The 19,932-nt window shown below is 37.1% G+C and overlaps 1 protein-coding gene across 2 annotated transcripts in view; it reads left to right on the top strand.

Moving 5' to 3' along the window:
• Positions 1-6: 6 nt before the first annotated feature.
• ATR (ATR serine/threonine kinase) overlaps positions 7-19,932 on the top strand; it is a 37,661-nt gene continuing 17,735 nt past the window's right edge. For both annotated transcript variants that reach the window (XM_031060059.1, XM_031060058.1), the window contains exons 1-24: positions 7-251; positions 1,155-1,298; positions 1,820-2,709; positions 3,698-3,885; positions 5,087-5,281; positions 5,498-5,724; positions 6,500-6,652; positions 6,798-6,990; positions 7,586-7,845; positions 8,243-8,433; positions 8,539-8,639; positions 8,955-9,126; positions 9,799-9,966; positions 10,591-10,785; positions 11,127-11,312; positions 11,769-11,861; positions 13,262-13,392; positions 13,583-13,726; positions 14,558-14,651; positions 15,370-15,495; positions 16,936-17,142; positions 17,349-17,462; positions 18,368-18,483; positions 19,373-19,493. In XM_031060059.1, the coding sequence (XP_030915919.1) occupies positions 1,202-1,298; positions 1,820-2,709; positions 3,698-3,885; positions 5,087-5,281; positions 5,498-5,724; positions 6,500-6,652; positions 6,798-6,990; positions 7,586-7,845; positions 8,243-8,433; positions 8,539-8,639; positions 8,955-9,126; positions 9,799-9,966; positions 10,591-10,785; positions 11,127-11,312; positions 11,769-11,861; positions 13,262-13,392; positions 13,583-13,726; positions 14,558-14,651; positions 15,370-15,495; positions 16,936-17,142; positions 17,349-17,462; positions 18,368-18,483; positions 19,373-19,493 (4,362 nt within the window). In that variant the 5' untranslated portion in view covers positions 7-251; positions 1,155-1,201. The remainder of the gene's footprint in view (positions 252-1,154; positions 1,299-1,819; positions 2,710-3,697; positions 3,886-5,086; positions 5,282-5,497; positions 5,725-6,499; positions 6,653-6,797; positions 6,991-7,585; positions 7,846-8,242; positions 8,434-8,538; positions 8,640-8,954; positions 9,127-9,798; positions 9,967-10,590; positions 10,786-11,126; positions 11,313-11,768; positions 11,862-13,261; positions 13,393-13,582; positions 13,727-14,557; positions 14,652-15,369; positions 15,496-16,935; positions 17,143-17,348; positions 17,463-18,367; positions 18,484-19,372; positions 19,494-19,932) is intronic.

The raw sequence follows: 19,932 nt of genomic DNA, 5'->3' as shown, positions 1-19,932 counted from the left end.
CAAACCTCTACACACCACACAGAAATCAATTTGTATTTATTTTTGAAGACTTCTAGAAGAAAATCAGTGTTTAACATTAAGCTGTTGAGACAGACTTCCAAGTAATTATTTTGTACTTTAAAATTGGTAACATCAAAATATCATTCTTTTTAATTTTAGTGCTAGTCCAGAGGAATACAACACAGTTGTGCAGAAACCAAGACAAATACTTTGCCAGTTCGTTGACAGAATTCTTACAGAGGTAGATGTTGGTAAGCACTACATTCCTATAATCTAAAATTGTCTGCTTTATACTTTAAGTAATTCCTGCCAAAAATAAAAGAACCTTTAAAGAAAGTTTTAGTTGAATACAATACCATTTATGACTTAGTTTTTAATAAAGTCAGTGATGAAGTATTTTCCATTGGGATGTGAAATTCCCTATGTAAATAAACCATACACACAGCCCCCAAGGAAGGAGGGGTGAATGCTGTGCAGGGTTGTATGGATACAAATGTCCCAACACTGAAAAGCAGGAGTGTCATGTAATGTCACTGTTCATGAGCAACACAGCTTGCAATTCTTAATATTCACATGTGTCTCAGAGCTGAAATCTTGTCTGAATCCCAGATAGTTTCCTTCTTGTGCTAGCTAACACTGGATAGGATCCCTGGGGGATCTGGATAAATCTGATATGATTCAGATACCTGTTTCAATGGGGCAGTATTAGATATGTTCAGTGTTTTGTTAAACCTTCTGCTTTAGTGAGCTGAATTTACCATAACCTTTTATATTCTGGAGGTTTGAAACAATCCTCAGCATTGTTCCTCTAGCAAGACTAAACCTCGGGAAATGTTAAGTATTTGCTGTTCTTCACTCAGCACACAGCTGGATAGAATTTTAACTGAATGCTAATGCATTTGGGATTAATAATATTTAATGAGTAATTTACACTTTTCTTCATACAGTTTGGAGTCACATAGAGGGCTTACAATATGCACTCAATTATCTTCATAGATTAGAAAATATACTCACAATAAATAATTTGAAAGGTTTAATACCATATCATAGTATTTTTATGTATTTTTAAAAAATATTTCTCATAAGGTGTAAGCAAAATTTTTGAAGTGGTTTATTGCCATGCTGCTTTGAATATTGTCTTATTTTTTTTAAAGTTGCCTTGGAACTCATTAAGAAATCAGATTCACAGCCAAGTTCTGTGATGTTGCTTGATTTTATTCAACATATCATGAAATCTTCCCCACTTATGTTTGTAAATGTGGATGGAAATCAGGAGGAAACTCAATGCAGTTGCATTGGTGAGTTTGTTAAAAATGTTTATGTTGAAGCTTGGTATTTTCAGGATTTAAATTTGCAGACAGTGGGATCATCGAAAAGAATAGAAAGGGGAAAAAGGCAGATATGTAAGTTCATCATTATAAATTTGTGAGGGAATATGATGATAGGCTTTGAATATTGTGAATGGATTAACACTTGAGATAATGGAAATTTCTCAGGACAGACTTTGACATTATCCATGACCATTGCATAGATATCTTATTATGTGGTGTTGATGAGATATGCTGACAGAGGAAAATGTCTGGAAATACCAGTGTAAAATGTGTGTCTTCCATTCCCATCCCCCATGTTCTGCCCCATTTTTCCCACTTTTTCAATGGGATCTGCTGAATAAATGTCCCAGTGAAGACTGTTTACTGAGCCTACAAGCATTTATCCCAAGGAGTTTAGTTTAGTGGTAAGCAATCTGCTCTTAGGGAGGTTCTCAATTGGAGATTTTAGTTTTAATCTTAATAATAAAAGTTCTCTTTTATTGTCCTAGAATTTAGTAACTGGATCATAACAAGGCTTCTTCGTATTGCTGCCGCTCCAAACTGCAACACATTGCACAAGAACATCTGTGATGTCATCTGCTCTTTACTTTTTCTCTTTAAAATGAAGAGTGGCTCCATTTTTGAAGCACTAACTAAAGACTTGCTACATCTTTTTCAAGACTTAATCATCTTGCATGAAAGAGATGCACAGAAGCATCCCTGGGGAGATGGACTGGTCTGGCCAGTGACTGTAGAGAGATTTTCCAGCAATATGAGTGACAAAGTGGGATATTTAAGACTGGCCCCATTACAGCTGATGGGTATGCCAAATATAGAATATTTGGAAGTTGTATTAATGTCTATTCTGACAAATATTGCTGCAGATATCTTTTTTGTAAGACAGGATATTATTCTCTGGGGGATAGGCTGCTCCGTGTTAGAGTATGGCAGTCCAAAAGTTAAAACTTTGACAATGAAGTTTATAGTGAAGTTAATTCATTTAGGAGGACCTCCAGAACAGCTGGCCAGTGTTTTCTTCTCAGTCTTTTTTGAAATTCTACAGTCAGCACTTGAAATGGATACTGAGGAATCAGAACTCTTTGGAGAACCTCTCTTACTGTTGGTGAGGACATTGCTGCCTTTTGAAGCACATTCTTACAAAAATATTGAACCTGTCTACTTGAATATGCTGCTAGAGAAGCTCTGCTCATGGTTTGAAGGGGATGTGTTTAGGTGCCTTCAGTCTGAAAAGCTGAAAACCGTTTTTTGCCACATGCTGCAGTATTTTCTGGAGTTTGTTCCAGCTGGCTATGAATCTGCCTTACTAATAAGAAAGGCCCGTATCAGTACCATATGTAGAATTTTTGTGAATGTGCTTGGAACTCAGGAAGAACAAAAGGTAGGTTTATTTTAAAAACTGAATTTATTGTGTGAATAGGTCGTATACAAAAACCTATACCTATGCAAAGAAGAAAATCTAGGAAATGTAATTTTTAGTTGCACGTTTAGGTTGATACTCCTTTTTTCTCAATTGTTTCACGTGTTCGTACAGGTCAGGGTTCTTAAATCTGTTGGATGTAGCTGGACTCCTGTTTTTCAGATGTATTAAACTGTCTATAAGCTATGCAGGCACAACTGTCTGTCCATAATCAGAATCACAATATGAGGTGGGAGTAAGGCCCAGAGTGCACTCATATGAAGGCAGCTTTGCAAGTAGTGTGCAGTAGTTTGAGATGCTCTTACTTTCCAACCATTTGCTCTTAGTCATGCTTGTTAGGGACAGGTAGAAAAGATTAAAATAGAGTCAATGGTTTAGGTTGGCAGGGACCTTTAAAGGCCATCTAGTCCAAATCCCTGCAATAAGCAGGGACAGCTTCAACTAGATCAGGGTTCAGAGCCCCACCCAACCTGACCTTCAGTGTTTCCAGGGATGGGACATCCACCACCTCTCCAGACAGCATGTGGCATGTGTCACCACCCTCCTAATAAAAAGTTTCTTCCTGATACTCAACCTAAATAAACCCTGTTTTAGTTAAGAAGCATAACAGGGTTGTTGATAATGAGTTGCTGATATGCTGAGTGCCTCTCTTCCATCCTACCTGTTTGTTAAACTTTGTGTGTCTGTGTGATGGCTTTGGTCGCAAAGTATTATGGCAGGAACTGGAAAACAGCTGAACAAGCTGTATCCTCTGTGGTAGCACAACAGGAAACTTCATTGCTTATAAGAGCTTTCATCTTGTAATTAAGTTTTTTGAATGGAAAGGTTTTTATTAACTATTTTACCATGATATTTTGCAATTTAATATTTTAAGTCAAAAGCAATAATACCACATCTTTAAGTAAGGCAGAGCATACATCATGGTACCTCTGTTGTTTGTCCATCCCAGTATCTGGTGAGTCCTCTTTATACAGCATTAAAAACACAAACTGAAGAAATCTTTGAGGAGATTCAGCAGAACCAGCTGGAGAGCTCAGATACTGATGGGTGGAGCAGCAGCAGTGATGAAGTTCCAGAGAAAAGACGGAGACTGAGCCTACCCACAAAACATCCAAAGAAATCTCCTGCACCTTTAATGTATGGCACTTAGTAACTACTTTTATAGGAATTCGCCTATTGAATAATAAGTGACAACTTCTTGAGGCAGTTTCTTCTTAACAGATTGAAAGAGCTTCTGGGGAAAAAGTCTAAATGATGTTTTGAGGGATCAAAATCTATTGGCGATTTTTAAGCCAAACTTTATTAAAGAGACTATTTTGAATGTGTTCCATGAAAATTATTTTCATTTTTTCACACTGAAAACAAAGCTGAGAGCATACATAGTGTGACAGAATTGTGTGTGGCTGTGATCTTACACTGGATGCACTTAAAGCAGGTCTAGTTAAGTCAAGTTGTGCTCAGATGAACAAAACCAGTTCTCTCAGTCTCTGCTTGTGCTGTGCTCCCTGGGCTTGTGCCAGCACTTGACCTCTTTCTTGTCTTGGGCGCTCAAAATTGGCTTGGGCATGCTGCAGTCCAGGTGTGGATTTGTGATCAGCCTTCACTCTTTGTGCACAGCCCAGGGTGTAGTTGGCGTTCTCTAAAGCAAGGTCACACTGCTCTAATATTCCACTTTTCCACAAGCCTGCTGGGTCATTTTCTCCAAAGCTGCTCATTAATTAGTCAGCTCTCAGTCTGTTCTATTGCATCAGGGTTTTTTTTGCCATTTGCAGGACTTTTCATACAGACCTTCACAAAGTTCTTGTCAGCCTAACTTTGTAGACAGTTGAAGTGGTGTGAAAAAGCAGCCCACTTTTTTTCCACTGAGCTGCTTGTGTCATTGTAGAAGGGAATCGAGTGCATGATTTGCCTGTCATAAATACATGCTGGCTGTTTCCAGTCACCTTCTTGTCCCTCATGCAGGTAGAAATGGATTCAAGGAGGACTTTCCATAATCTTCCTAGGGAATGAGATTAGGCTGACAGGCCTATAGTTCCTTGGATTCTCTTTTTTTGCCTTTCTCAATGATGGGTGTAACATTTGCCATTTTATGGTTGCCAAGACCTTCCAAGGACTGTAGAGTTACATGTTTATAGCCTTTCAGATAAGTCTGATATGAGTCATACTAAAATTCAGAGTTAGGATCTTTTCCTTCCTAAAAACACATTTAAGCTAAAGCTTCATTTGGTTTTTTCCCAATCCTATATCAAATATGGATTAGCTCTGGTTTTGCTATGATTATTTATCTTTTCTGAAATAAAGTATGTGTTGGAAAATAATTAATATGGTCAAATTACAGACTTAGCCCTGTAAACATGAAGCTGAAGAGTGCTCTGTGGAATGCCATCACTAAGAAAGCTGCATCCTTAATATCTGTCCTTGAGGAAGAAGTTCTGCCAGGGGATGTTCTCCAGGCTGTGGAAGGGATCGCTGTAATTCTGCGATTGGCTGCTCTATGCATCGTTCACTGCTCTCCCCCAACAGATTCCAGCAGGTAAAAGTACCACGGGGAAACCGTGGGACCAAGAGTTTCTTGTAATTCTTGTTACAATTTATGTAATTTAATGCTTGTCTGTGTGTCAGGATCAATATTGGATGGGTCCTGTACATTTTGAAGAAGTACATTTCCATACTAACTTGGTTTACAAGCAGTTAATATTCAATATTGTTTGTTGCATTTGTTGCATTGATGTGATTTCTGTTTTAACAGTAAAGAACATGGAGTGTCTCATCCATGTAGCTCTGATACGGGTAAGAATACTCCAAGCTCCTTGGATTCAATGGTGAATATTCAGTTCAAGTGGATTTCCTCTGATTTTACCACAAGAGTAGTGAAAGTCTGCAGAAACCTGCTAGAGGCTGCTACACAGATTGTTAATCTAGAACAAGTGATTGACAGAATAGTAAAAATCGTTGATGCTTTGCTATATGCTCAAGGTAAGAAACCCTTTAAGATTGTCTTGTATTTTGTAAATTAGGAATTCATCTGACTGTATTGTCTGTTTTGGTAGAGGTACTGAAATTATGAACGTTGTGCTAGTATTCCAACTCTTGCCAAAAAGGTTAAGTAAAAAAAAACCCAAACATTATTTTCTGTTTAGAGACCTTCATTTGCATTCCTTTATGAACATCATTTACTTCTTTTTGTCTGTACTTCTATTGATTTTTATCTGCTCGAGAGAATATATGGGGAGGGTGAAAATACATAAAAAAAGAAAAAACTTTAGCAGTTTTCTTTTAAAGACACATAGAGGCAGCATAATTTTCTGTGTTTGTTCCACTCAATGATTTCAAAGCTTGCGAATAGCTTCAGCAAACATGGCATGCACGGTACCAAAAATATTGAGTACTTCTGTGTTTTTTAAAAGTAACTACTAGGATGGAGGACAGACTCAGCTACCAAGACTAAAATGTTATTATGAGTTTAGCATACCAGACACCCAGAAGTCCAGCTGAAAGTCTTTGCACAAATCCAGAGATACCAAAGTTATATTAATTCTGCTGCTCATGTGCTACATTCTGTCATCTGTTTAATGAGATTTTTAGGTTATTCTGATTTAGCACTACATGATTTATTATTGCATGCCTAAAAAGTATGATAACATGGGGAAACAGTGATACTAATCTTTGTTGATAGAAAAAGTAATATTTTATAGCAAATTAAGAACATAAAATGTTTTTAAATGTTTGTTTTGCTTCTTCTTTCCCCTAGTGAAAATTCCACTGAGTGATCAGATTCTTGATGACTTATGTGGATTGCTGTCTCTGCCCTGGATTTACAGCCATCCTGATGATTCTTCTTTTAAGCCATCTATATGGGGGTTTGGTCCTCTAGTTTTGAGTCAAAAAACTGCACAGAGTTTCTGTAAGTGTGTTAAAGTATATAAAGCCTAATTTAACTTTGGAATGATTGTTCTAAAGTAAAATTGTTTTATTTGCCTTCTTATGATGAGTGATGGTATTAAAAATTTAAATCAAGTAATTCTTTGCTTTCTTTTATTTCTCTTTAGCACCCCAAACTCAGTCACACTGTGTGTTCCTTCTGACTCTCTTCCCAAAAAACATTCATCTAGATTGGAGAAAATCAGTTTATCACTGGGCATTACAAAGTCACCATGAAATAATTCGGGCTACTTGTGTTAAAGGATTCTCTCTCCTGCTTCAACCTGTGCAGTCCTGCAGCGTGATTCCCAGAGCTCTTTTGTATGTATTAATGCAGCTTTTGTGTCTTTGTGCAAGAAGAAAAATGGGCATATAATAAATGGAGTATAGGCACAAAAATAAATGTTCATTTCATACAAAATTCACTAGATCTTAATTTCAGAAATAATCAGCTATCAACAGGATAGGTGCACATGATGATGTCTGTGTGACAGAACAGTGTTCACTTACCATGTCAGTATGCAAGTTTCTTTGCTAGCTGAAGACCCTAATTTAAATTAGGAGGGGAAGGGAGACATCTTTGTCAGGGAAATCCGTCTTGTATTTGTCCATATGTCTCTTCAAATCTTTGCGGCTTCTTTGCCTTTTTAATATGTCTTGGTGTCTTCTGTCGTTTTGTGTTAGCCTTTAGTTTCTTCTTTACAGCATGCAAGCCTCACCATGCCCAGTGCTACTGCAAACATTTAACAGAACATGAGGGTGATCTGAAAAAGACAAAGATGATTTAGTGAGACAGATCATCCTTAAGCTGTCCTGATAGTACTGCCAGTGTAGTTAGAGAACCTAGACAATGTGGAAAAACAAATTTCTAGGTAAATGACCTATTAAAATGATTTCATTTTTGTTTCCATTTCAGAAATCAAATCAAAGATGAGTCTGAGCTAGTCAAAGAGGCTTGTGCTGCTATAGTTGGGAAGTTATCTTGTTGTCTTTCTGGTCCATTCCACCTCCAACCTTCCTTAGCAGACTCTGCTGTTAAGGATGTTACTCATGATATTTTGTGTAGCAGCCTTACTGTGACTTCTGCTCATGGAAAAACCTCTTCTGTGCAAGCCTGTGTTTTCAAGCCCTTTTTCATTCTACTTGAGAGCAAAGCACCCAGTTCAGTAAAGCTAGGTATGTGGCTTTACCTTTAGTAACATTTTACACTTCCATCTGAGGTACTAAGTCACTATATCTGTACCTTTCTCCATTCCTTTTATTCTGTGTTGGGTTTTTAATAGTTCTCTTGATGTTTGAAGTGTTGTATTTCAGTTGATATCACTGCTGATATTTAATGTTGGCAGTGATGTTCTTTTTAAGCTGCCTTGGCTTAAATTTGGTCTATGGCTATATCTAAAACTGTAATACTTGATAAATCTGAATTTTAAATATCTTCTCTGATTTCACAATATTTATTCTTTTGGTTAAAAAAGTAAAGTGTGCTTTATGGTTTGTTTGCCTCACTCTTGTGCACTTCAGTAGATTTTGAAAAACTATTAAAAGCATGTTTTTCTTCCCTCCTCCAATCCAGCATTTATAGAAAATATACCTCATCTTTGCAAACACCTGGATTTTAATACTGATGAGTCCAGTGTGAAGTCTCTTGTTGGGTCTTTATTAAATCTAATGGAAGATCCAGACAAAGATGTAAGAGTGGCTTTCAGTAACTGCATAAAGAACATACTAGAATCCTTAGACTCTGAAGAAGGATTCATAAAAGAGGTGAATTCATGTTCATTTTTGGGGTTTTTTCCTAACTTACTATGGCTTTTGTTTCACTAGTGTCAAACACTAACATTTATGTGTTTTTGTTTTCCTGTGTATCAGCTGTTTGTTTCAAGGATGAAAGAAGCCTACACAAATGCCAAAATGTCAAGAAATAATGAGCTTAAAGACACTTTGATTCTCACAACAGGAGATATTGGAAGGTATTTTTAATAGTATCTTGAAAATTGCCAAGTTGTGTCAGTTTGTGATACAAAGTGCTCTTTCTTTAAGTGTAAGATTAAATTACTTATTTTGAAGTCATCCTTTCCCCAAGTCCATTGCAACTGTACAGAGCTGTTGATTCCTGTGGAACATTCCTCATTTTCTTCTGCCCTTTCACAGGAAGTACAGCTAAGCCATGCAGACACAAGCATGACTCATTTTGCATGATGGCAATTGCATGTTCTTTAGTCATTTTATTAATGCAACTATTCAGTCTTACTTTTTAATCCTTTTTCTTCTGCTTACTTTGTAAGGGCATCCAAAGGAGAATTGGTGCCATTTGCCCTCCTGCATTTGTTGCACTGTTTGTTGTCCAAGTCGCCTTCGGTGGCCGGAGCAGCGTACACAGAGATCCGGGCCCTGGCAGCAGCCAAGGCCATAAAGCTGCAGGCGTTTTTCAGTCAGTACAAGAAGCCAATCTGTCAGGTAAAAATGGTGTGTGGTTTAGAAAGTGCATGTCTTTGGGTTCTTTGAAAAGAAAGTGCATGTCTTTGGGTTCTTTGAAAATGGAGTTCAAGGTCAAAATTGCAGTATTGCTCAAGGTGAAATTTCATAGGACAAGAAAGAAATTATTTAAGGAAAAAGCCCTACCAACATTCAGGAAAGAATGGGAAATCTTTAACTTTTTTGTGATCTCCCTTCAATAGTGTTGCTTCTCTGTTTTATTCCCTAGATGCTTCATTCTGAAATAGAGGCTCTTGCATTCTGTAGTACTATTGCTGCAAGACACTATGGTTTAAAATTGGAATTGAAGTCAACATAGCACAGGCATAATTCTGCCATGATTGATTTAGGTTTTTTGTTATATCCATTACCTAACGACAGCAAGTTCTGTTTAAAAAGAAAATTGTCAAAGCAGACTTTTCTAACTTTGAGTATTTTTTTAGTAATGCAATATTTTAATCCAGAGTTGCAAAACTGAATGTAATTATTAAGTGGATGATAATCCAGTTCTGTTGCAAAGTCATAATCATAGATCTGTGTGCAATAAATGAGAGGGGAAAATGATGTATAGAAAGACCAGTGAAACTTTTGTGTTTAGTTTTAGGGAGTGAACAAGGGGCAAATAATACTAAATGCCTCTTTCTTCATGCTTAGTTTCTAGTGGAATCTCTGCACTCCAGCCAGATGGTGGTGTTGAGTGCTCCATGCCAGGGCAATGAGCTGCAGAAAGAAACAGCTGCTCACCAGAGAGAAATGGCTCTGGACATGTTATCTGAGATTGCCAGTGTATTTGATTTTCCAGATCTAAATCGCTTTCTCTCAGTAAGTTGGTCCATCATTTTGGTATTTTGTGCTTGTGAAGTTCAATTTTAATTTCCACTTTCTCTTGGGAATGCTGCAAGTGAGAGCGCAAATGCAGAGGAACAGTTTTATCAAGGAGTTAGAGGGATGAATACAGTGCCAATTCAAGTATGGTGGATAAGGAGCTAAAGTTTAGAATGCTCATTAATTATATATGTATTAATGATTTAGTGCACTTGAGGCATCCTTTGTAGCGTGTGATTTTTGCATGGTGTCAGCTTTCTTATTTCAAAAGACGAAAACTACCCTTTTTACTTCTTTTGGGGTTTTTTACTCCTTTTGGGTTTTTTTAAGATTTCCTTTTGTGAAGAATCTGGATTGACCCAAAAAATGCTAGCTCACTTTTTGTTTACAAGTTTCTTAGTATGAATTAGATGAAGCAGCTCCTGAAGAATTTAGTTCTATCTGCATTTTTGCTAGATATATGCATTTTATTAAAGTTTTTCTCTGTTCATACGTGTGGTGATAATTATGACCAGACACGTGTATTCTGGTACTGACCCAAATGGAACTTAGCCTAACCCTGGGGTTTTGGAGGGTTTGTTTGTTTGTTTTTTCCATTAACTGTAGTTCTTCATTTACCAGCGGACCCTGCAAGTTTTGCTTCCTGACCTTGCAGCCAAGGCCAGTCCTGCAGCCTCCACACTTATCAGAACCATAGCAAAGCAATTGAATGTGAACAGAAGAGAGATTTTAATCAATAACTTCAAATACATCTTTTCTCATTTGGTCTGTTCCTGCACCAAGGATGAGCTGGAGCGGGCACTGCATTACCTCAAGGTAAATTGGCATTTGCTCTGTTACACCTGCAGATTAGGAGTAACAGTTGATGCACAGTGAGCTTTCTGCTGTATTTAAATTAAGGTATTGCAAAGCAGAGGTTGAAAAATTGCATATGCAGAAATTTTGTTCTTACTGTTTATAATCACTTCCATTAGCTCTGAGGAATGTTTCTAAGATATTTTATGAACTTAGCAAATTGTAAAAGCTTGGTTTATCTAACACTGAGCTGTTTGAAAGCTTTGACTTCTATAACAAACCAACCAGAGCCCATTGCCTCCTGTCTCTCAGTGCTCTAATTACATTGTGATGAAATGATATTTCTTTGTGTTTGACTGCAGAATGAGACTGAGATCGAGCTGGGCAGCTTGCTGAGGCAGGACTACCAGGGCCTGCACAACGAATTGCTGCTGCGGATCGGGGAGCACTACCAGCAAGTCTTCAATGGTCTGTCCATACTGGCTTCATTTGCCTCCCAGGATGATCCCTATCAGGGACCTAAGGAAATAACCTCACCAGAACAAATGGTAAGGACATCAAAATATTCATGCTCAGTTTTTTCAGTAATTTCTTTTTGGCCATTGTGAGAGTGAAGACAATTTGCCATTCTCTGAACAGCACTTACTTCAGGGAAAAAGTGGAAGAAAGGCTGACATTTCCTATTAAGTGTTTCTGTAACAGAGAGATCCATACCAAATATGCATAAAACCAAATCAAAACAAAAAGTGCCTGAACAAACCAACAACACACGTGTAAATCCTAACATCCTACAAAACAGCAAGACCCACAGCCTAATAGGGATGTCTGTCAATAACACTGATATTTCTTAAGTAGCTACATATTTGGGATTCTTCTCATATGTATTTCAGAATTAGCATTTCATACCTGCTTTTTAATTTCTTAAGCTTTGAAATATGTTAATTGTTTGGGGTTTTAACTTTTTGTAATTATTTGGGGTTTTAACTTTTTTTTCCTCTCCATAGGCTGATTATCTGCAACCTAAATTGCTTGGTATCTTGGCTTTTTTTAACATGCAGTTACTGAGTTCCAGTGTTGGCATCGAGGATAAAAAAATGGTGTGTAAGCTTAATTTTGAATATTAAAACAAAAATAAGCAAGCACTGTTATAATATTCCAGATTTACTTGTGTGATCATGCAACTGTCATGGGAGTCTCAAAGATACTAGGGTCCCAAAATGATTCCTTAAAACTGATGTCTCACTGAGGATAGGACTTCTGTGTAAGCTCAAAAGTTCTTGATTTCTTTAATTTCTTTAATTTCTTCTAATAGATAATAATGACAGATACATATTTCAGTCAGACATGGTGTATGCAAGGAATCAGTCAACCAGGAATTATAGGAGAGAAATCCAAGTGTATTATTTTTAGTGTGTGAAACAAACACCAGTGGGAGGATGGGGGAATGTGGGAGAAAGCTGGAATTACTGCATGGGGTTATATAAGGACACCAAAGAGTAAAGAAAAAAGATGGAAATCCAAGAGATTAGTTTTGGTTCCCACAGAACAGCCCCTTTAAGCTTTTCAGTAGACTGCATTTAGAGAAATTAGAGCTCACAGCTTGAGGCAAAGTGAAAATTCTACTGAAGCAGTGCTTCCAACCACAAGAATGGCCTTTCAGCCTCCTCACAGAAGGACTGTAGATGATTTCTACAGGAAGTTTTCAATGCTAGAATGTTCATAACCTTTGCATTGACAGACTGCATTTTCTCTGGTGTTTTTTTTGATTTTCAGATATCCATGTTAATATGTTCTCATTTTCATAGCCCCCTTTCTGCATGCTTTCTGAATTTCCTAATTTGTACAGCACTTCTTTAACTGCACCAGCTATTGTTTCTGTCTTTTCTTCTGTTTTTTGTTCTTGGTGAGTTTCCCCTTGCATGCCTTTTCTCAAGCTCAGGTTTATTCCTGTGTTACTGATCTGTCATGCTGGACATTTTACTACCTTGTTTGGTGTAGTGTTACTGTGACTGAAATATCTCCAGCATCTCAGTATTTCTCTTCCGTCTTTCATTGACAACTGAGCTATTACTTTTTCCCTGATGCTTGCCAGTCACTTCTAAGAGCAGTTGTATGTCAACTCTGTTGATTTTTCTTTTAAATGGAAGTTTGTTTATTTCCTCTATATTTTCTAAGCCTTCTCTTTTCAGCTATGTAACTATATATAGTTAATCATGTCTTATAATAGACATCTGTAGTCATTAACTCCTTGGTGTCCACAGTTCTTCCCTCATGATCTGTCAACCTCCTAGATAATGTAGGGTTTTGTTACAATCTTGTCATTAGAGATTCACCCCCTTTTTTTTCTAAACCCTAATTCTTTATTGAAACATCAAACTAATTTTGATATCTTAGAGTATGATTTCTTAAGCAAGGCTAGCCTGATTTTAATAGAAAATATAACTCCTACATGTTTTCCTGAGTATCTAATACATTAAAATGATCTTGCTCTGTCTAGGCTTTAAACAGCCTGAGGTCTTTAATGACACTCATGGGTCCCAAACACATCAGTTCTGTCAGAGTGAAGATGATGACCACGCTGAGAACAGCTCTGAGATACAAGGATGACTTCCCAGAACTGTGCTGCAGGTGAACTGATGGTGTACCCAAACAGTGACATCCCTGCTATTTCTGTCCTTTAATGCACTGTGTTGTTTTGTTCTGGACAGGAATCTAAACCACAGTGCTGAAATAGCTTAAAGTGCTCCTCATGACACACCTGAAATATTTCCTGCAGAGAAGAATCATTGATTATATTGTTTTGCCTTTTCTTGTTTAGAGCCTGGGATTGCTTTGTTCGAAGTCTGGACCATTCCTACCTTGGCTCCTTGCTCAGCCAGGTGATAGTAGTGCTTTTGCCCCTCATACATATCCAACCCAAGGAAACCACAGCAATATTCCACTTCCTCATAGTGGAGAACAGGTACTGCACAAGATATTTTCAGTTGTATGGTTTAAATCCTGCAACAGGAATGGGGATAACCCTAAATTCAAGTCATCCAGCACTGAGACAAGAAAACTTGGTTTTCTGCTAAATAGTTGTTGTTCTATAAAATTGCCCCTTCTTCTCTAAGTTGTGTTGAGGTCTAACAAGCCTCATCTGAAAAGGTATTTTATATTGTCCTTATAAATATATATGATGCTGTTGCCAAGTTACAGCCCATTCAGACACTGAACCCTGCCAGGCTTTCTTCAGTGTGTTTATTGTGCTGATATGGAAAATTACTTTCCTCTACAGAATAATGATGATTGCTAACATTTGCTCTAAGCTAAAGTGTACAGAATTGGAAACGGGGAGTAAATGAGTTCTTTGTTTTCTTCAGTGATTAGAGGTATAATTATGAAGTGCATAGTTTATTATGTTGAGTAAGGTTTCATACATTCCATTCAAATGGTCACGCCAACTGAAAATAAAATCAAAGTTTAATACAGGATACATTAATTCTCATTACTTAACCTTTTTGAAGATAAGGTTGAGTCATAATTATTTTTCATCTTACATTTTGTAGCTTAGAAGGGTTTTTCTTAGGAATGTTGATACTTAATACCTTGATTACTTTTGATGGGTTTTCATTTTTCTTGCATTATATCATACCAACAGGTAGTAATAGGAATAATAAGGCTCTTGTAGAAGGCCACAGTAGCAATATTGAAAGAGATTTCTTCATTGCTTTATTTGGATGGGTTTTTAGGGATTTTTTGGATTCAACTAATGTTTGCTGTATTCTTTGCAATATTTTTTTATAACTATTAGGGATACAGTACAAGACTTTCTACATGAAATATATTTTCTACCTGACCTTCCTGAACTCAAAGAAGTTCAGGTTGTCCTTCAGGAATACAGAAAGGTACAGCTTCTTTTATTTATTTGCTTGGCTTTACTGCATAAAATGAATTCATGACAACTGAGGAAAACATGTAAAGTGTATTGTTAAGTGGAAATATATTTATCTGCCTGTGACACACAAAATTGGTTTTATGTATCACAGGCGTAGTTTGAAGCATGTTCTGATTCTGGTTTAGGAATGAAATATGTTCAACGTTCCTGTTTCTGTAGCATCTCCTGAACCCTGACTTTTCTTCTCTTTTGTGACAGACTTTAGGATGAGAAGTCAACAGTTTTAGTTATGGCTATATTGTCTTTACAGGGAGCAAAGTTTGTCTCTTCTTGGGAGTACTCTATGGTCCATTTCATTTGCTTGTCCTCAGAATGATTAGGTAATAGATGGGAAGTATCAGTTATTTTTGGGAGTGATGCAACAAAAGTAGAAATAATTTAATTCTAGACGGACTTCAAGCAAAGCATTTTCTTATGATTTTATAGTTTTATTTACACCATCATTATATTTACCCAAAAGTAAAATATAGCACCTTTTTGAGTAAAACATTTTTAAAAATAAGCAAGAAGACAATGGTATATAGATATAGGTGAGAATGTAAGCAAAAAGGCAGTTGTTTCCATGTATTCTTGCTTGTGTTCTTTGAGATGCTGTTCAGCCATATTCCTGTTATACTTTCAGTCATTTTCCTGTTGTACTTAACCTGAACTTCTTCTATCCTGCTCAGGAATCCTCCAAAAGCACAGACTTGCAGACAGCCCTGCAGCTGTCTATGAGAGCTATTCAGCACGAGAATGTGGATGTTCGGATTCATGCACTTACCAGCCTGAAAGAAACATTGTATAGAAACCAGGTATAGAAAACCTCCTTCAGCAGAACTAAAAATAAATCAAATTAGCATCTGGACCAAAAGTCTAAAACTCCTTGTTGTTACAGGGTGTTCACTTGGACTGGGTTGTTCTCCTCAGTTCATTTAGCTGTTCCTGCATATAATGGGGAAAATAGATTCTTTTTCATTACACTTTCATGTAGGTGTATTTTCAAATCCTTCAAATCTGTGATGCTGATTTAGCAAGGCTGGTGTACTTTTTTTTTTTTTTAAACTCTGAGGAAAGGTGTATCTAAGAAGTCCATTTCAGCAATTTATGATGTGGGCTTATTGTTTGTTTAGGGCATGTATGACTTTTGCATCAGGAACCTCATACATAAAAGCGTGTGTGTGTGTGTAGTATATGAAAGAATTAAGGTGTGCTTGGACCACCTTAGACCTTCTTTTTTTTTTTCTCTTCCTTTTTTGTCTTCCACCCTCAAATTTTGAATCCATTGATCATATTCAAAAGCATTTTATAGCCATGTACAAGCTGAAGACATTGCTTTACAGTTCTGTGTGGTTATTAGCCCAAAGGGTGTATTGGACCCATTAGAAAAAGTAATAAATCTGTACCCTTAGTAGTTATAAGATTGTGGGATGCTCTTTAGCCAGAAATTTTAAAAAAAAGTCCAGCTAAAAGAACAAACAATCATTGTGTGTACTCCTGGCCAACCAGTAATTCTTGCAGCTCAGGTCAGCAAAATCCTGCTGTGTCTTGCTGAGTTAGAGGTCTAGCAAAATAATTGAGGCAAATCAAGCTTAATTAGTTCCACAGCTTGTGAAACTATTTGCTTTGTTATGTTGGCTGTGGTTTCAGTTTTCATTAAGCATAACAATGACAAACATCTTGATTTTTTTCTGTATTTGGACTAAATGTGAAACTGAGGAATAAAAGCTGGGCCAAAGCAAAAAAAGAAAGAACACCCAATTAAAATGATGGACATTGATCAAAGGACTTGAAACCCTGGGCTTTGTAGGACTTGAGAGTGATGAAATGTCCAAGAAATGGCAAATAATAATAATAGAAATGGCAGCAAACCCAGAAAGTATGACAACAGTTGGATGAGAGAAATTGGGAGGAAGTATTGGAACACATAAGAAGAGGGATAAGTAAGTGAAAAAGATAATGTAGAAAAGTAAAGAGGTACTTGGTAAGACAAAGAAAGAAAATGAAGTTAGTAGAGAGGTGCATGATAATGAAAAACAATATTGGCCATGACAGCATTATTAACTGAGGCCCAAATCCCTCACACGTTTATTTAGTCCTTCCTAGGGTGAGAAGCAGATTAGTGCAATTGGACTGCAGTTACAACCTGAACTCATGGCTAAATGAAATCAGAAGTGAGTTACAGGTTGAAGATTTCTGAGATTATTTACAAATATGGTTGGAGAATGACTCATCTTTATTATTCATCTTCCTAGGAAAAACTGATCAAGTATGTCACAGACAGTGAAACCGTGGAGCCAGTCATCTCCCAGCTGGTGACAGTGCTTCTCATTGGCTGCCAGGATGCCAATTCCCAAGCACGACTGCTCTGTGGAGAATGTTTGGGTGAACTGGGAGCCATAGATCCTGGCAGGCTTGATTTTTCAACAAGTGAAACTCAAGGAAAACACTTCACTTTTGTGGTAAGAAGCATGGCAGTAGTGTTTTGTTTAGCATTAGGGGTCTTAAAAAAGTCCTTAGGAGGAGGGAACCTCTTATCTCTAGACCCTTTGAAAATCTGGACTTGCTGTCTCACCTAAAACAGTTTAGAGTTATGCTTCCAAGTGGTTATTTACAGATACAGCTATTACTCTGTTTTAGTAAAACTGGCATTCTGTTTGTGATTAAGGCTGGAGTGGAAGATTCAAATTTTGCCTATGGATTATTAATGGAACTGACCAGAGCTTTCCTTGCTTATGCTGACAATGTTCGTGCTCAGGATTCTGCAGCGTATGCAATTCAGGTAAGATCTGTGGTTAAAACCTACTTTTATTTCATAGATTATTTTCTGTAACATTGAACTTAGAACTATGCAATACAATTTTTCTTATTTAAGTATTTGAAACTTCATCCTGTAACAGGTTTAAATTAGAAAGTACACCTAGTATTCTAGGTCATTCTCAAATAAGATAGATCTGTTTGCTTTTGTGTCACAATATTTTAGGAGACATCTGATGTTTTAGAGGTAACTAGCAGTGCATACACAGGGATTAAGGAGTAATCCTGAGAGTGGCTTAGAATTAGTTCAGGTTGCACAGGCAGAAATGAAAAGCAGTATTCCTAAGATGGTTTCTGCTTACACTTTTAAGAAGCAAGTGAAAGGGAGCCTACCCTTATTTTTAGGCTCTGGTCTTTTGTGCTGGTTTTATTTAGCAGATGGAGGTTTTTGCTTTTTTGTTCTTGCTGTTTTTGATGTTTAATATCTTTGTGAAAACTTCAGGGTAGTTCTTTAGTCCAGGAGAAAATACGTGGCCCTGTGTAGTCAGCAGGATAAGTATTAGCACATGCACAAGATTGTGCACTTCCTGCACAAGGAGGAATCAGACTGAATTCTGGTTTTGGTTTATTGGCAGATGTGAAGAATACAAGTTAATGTGGTCCAAACACCAACTGGAGAATCTAGGGAATCCGTAGTTGAAATCAAAACTTGCCTAGTAACAGAGGATTAACAGTGTTGGATAACAGTTTTGCAGTTATGATTTCTGAATTAAGCATTCCATAACTTCTCTCTCATTACTTATCATAGACTCATTCAGGTTGGAAAGACCATATCATATACACGGGGTTTTGGTCATATGCACAGGATTTTGTGCTGTGGTAATGAAAATCCTCAGTGCTAACTTGGTGATGCAAACCATCCATTTTCAGGAGTTACTGTCCATCTATGACTGTAGAGAGACAAACACTGACTGCCCTGGCTCCAGGCTTTGGAGGAGGTTTCCTGAGCATGTGCAGGAGATCTTGGAACCTCACTTAAACACAAGGTATATGACAGCTAAAGGAATAGCTTTTCATAACACATCTGTTGGGTTTTTTCTCCAGACTAGTATTAACCATATATGGTTTTGTGACTCTCATTCTTCTGGGAAGAGTGATATGTATGTACACAAAATTGAAATAAGGTCTTTCTACTAAAAGCTGAATTATTACTTACTTTAAGATTTAGAGAGAATGCAATTCTCTCTAAATCAAAGAAGCAAAACTTGGAGCTCATACTTTGCCCATGTTTGCCTGTTTGTCCTTAGAGCATTGACTTATATGATGTTTTGAAGCTTTTGTTTTTCTTTCCCCTCTACTCAAATCTACTAGCATCCTATTAGTCCTACCTTCTACAGAAGTAGGAGGAGCTCGCTGAGTTTTAATTGGACTTTTTCTTCACATTATTTTTATCATTACTTCAACAAAATGAAACTTCAAATTATGTTGATGTCTTAACTTGAAATAATCAATGTTTCCCTTCTATTTCCTCATGAAGACAGTCATGCTCACCTGTGATAAGCTTTACCTTTTTAGAAAACAGACTTTTTGGCCTTTCTCAGCTTTCATGTATGCTCCGGGTTTTCGTGTCAAGAACATTGTACTCAGATGTTTATCAAACTTAATTTCTTAAAACTGATTATGAATAGCACTTTAAAATATACTTACAAACAACCTATCAAGTTACGAGAATTTTTACTTCATATTTAATTTTAAGGAGCTCTAGAATAAAAGATGTTGACTAGTGAAAGTGGGGCTTTTAATTCTAGTTTCAAAGATTCAGAAGACAGAACTTAATATTGCTCCAGTGAGGGAATTTCATAACTCACAATGTGCTATTGTTTACTGTATTACATGAAAAATTAGTTTTATTAAATGGATATTTCAAAATTACAGGTACAAGAGTTATCAGAAGGCTGTAAACTGGTCTAAGGTGAAGAAGCCAATTTACTTAAGCAAATTAGGTGATAATTTTGCAGAATGGTCAGCAACTTGGGCAGGTTATCTTATAACAAAGGTAAGAAAAGAAATCTTTCTGTAAGGCTCTTTGCAAGACAGTTCTTGAACCTCATTTCAGTTTCTGCAGGTCAGGGATGGATGGGAGAATATGGTTGTTTGCTACAGGCCTCTTACAGGACTTGCATGCATATACAGCAGGATACTGCACTCCCCCTTCCTTCCCCAGCACTGCTTCCTGCCAAGGCTTCAAAGGCAGTGTCAAAGCTAAAAATCAAGGAAACTTGTCTTTGTCCAGACACTTGTGAAACTGCGAGCACTGACAAATGTTTGCGAAAAGTGTCTGAAATGCTTCTGGATTTACCTTCTCAGTTTTGGAAAGATTTCCCTGTAGCTCCACAGTCTTAGCACATAAGAAGTACTTGTATCTTCTTTTTATTTTCCCTTTCCAGTATCTAAATGACCCACTGAAAATGTCACTTCCAAATCGGGCACCGTAA

Source organism: Geospiza fortis, unplaced genomic scaffold, assembly GCF_000277835.1.
Source record: "Geospiza fortis unplaced genomic scaffold, GeoFor_1.0 scaffold318, whole genome shotgun sequence".
NCBI classification, from domain to species: Eukaryota; Metazoa; Chordata; class Aves; order Passeriformes; family Thraupidae; genus Geospiza; species Geospiza fortis.
The sequence above is the reverse complement of the archived record's forward strand: the minus strand, read 5'-3'. Positions and strand labels throughout refer to the sequence as shown.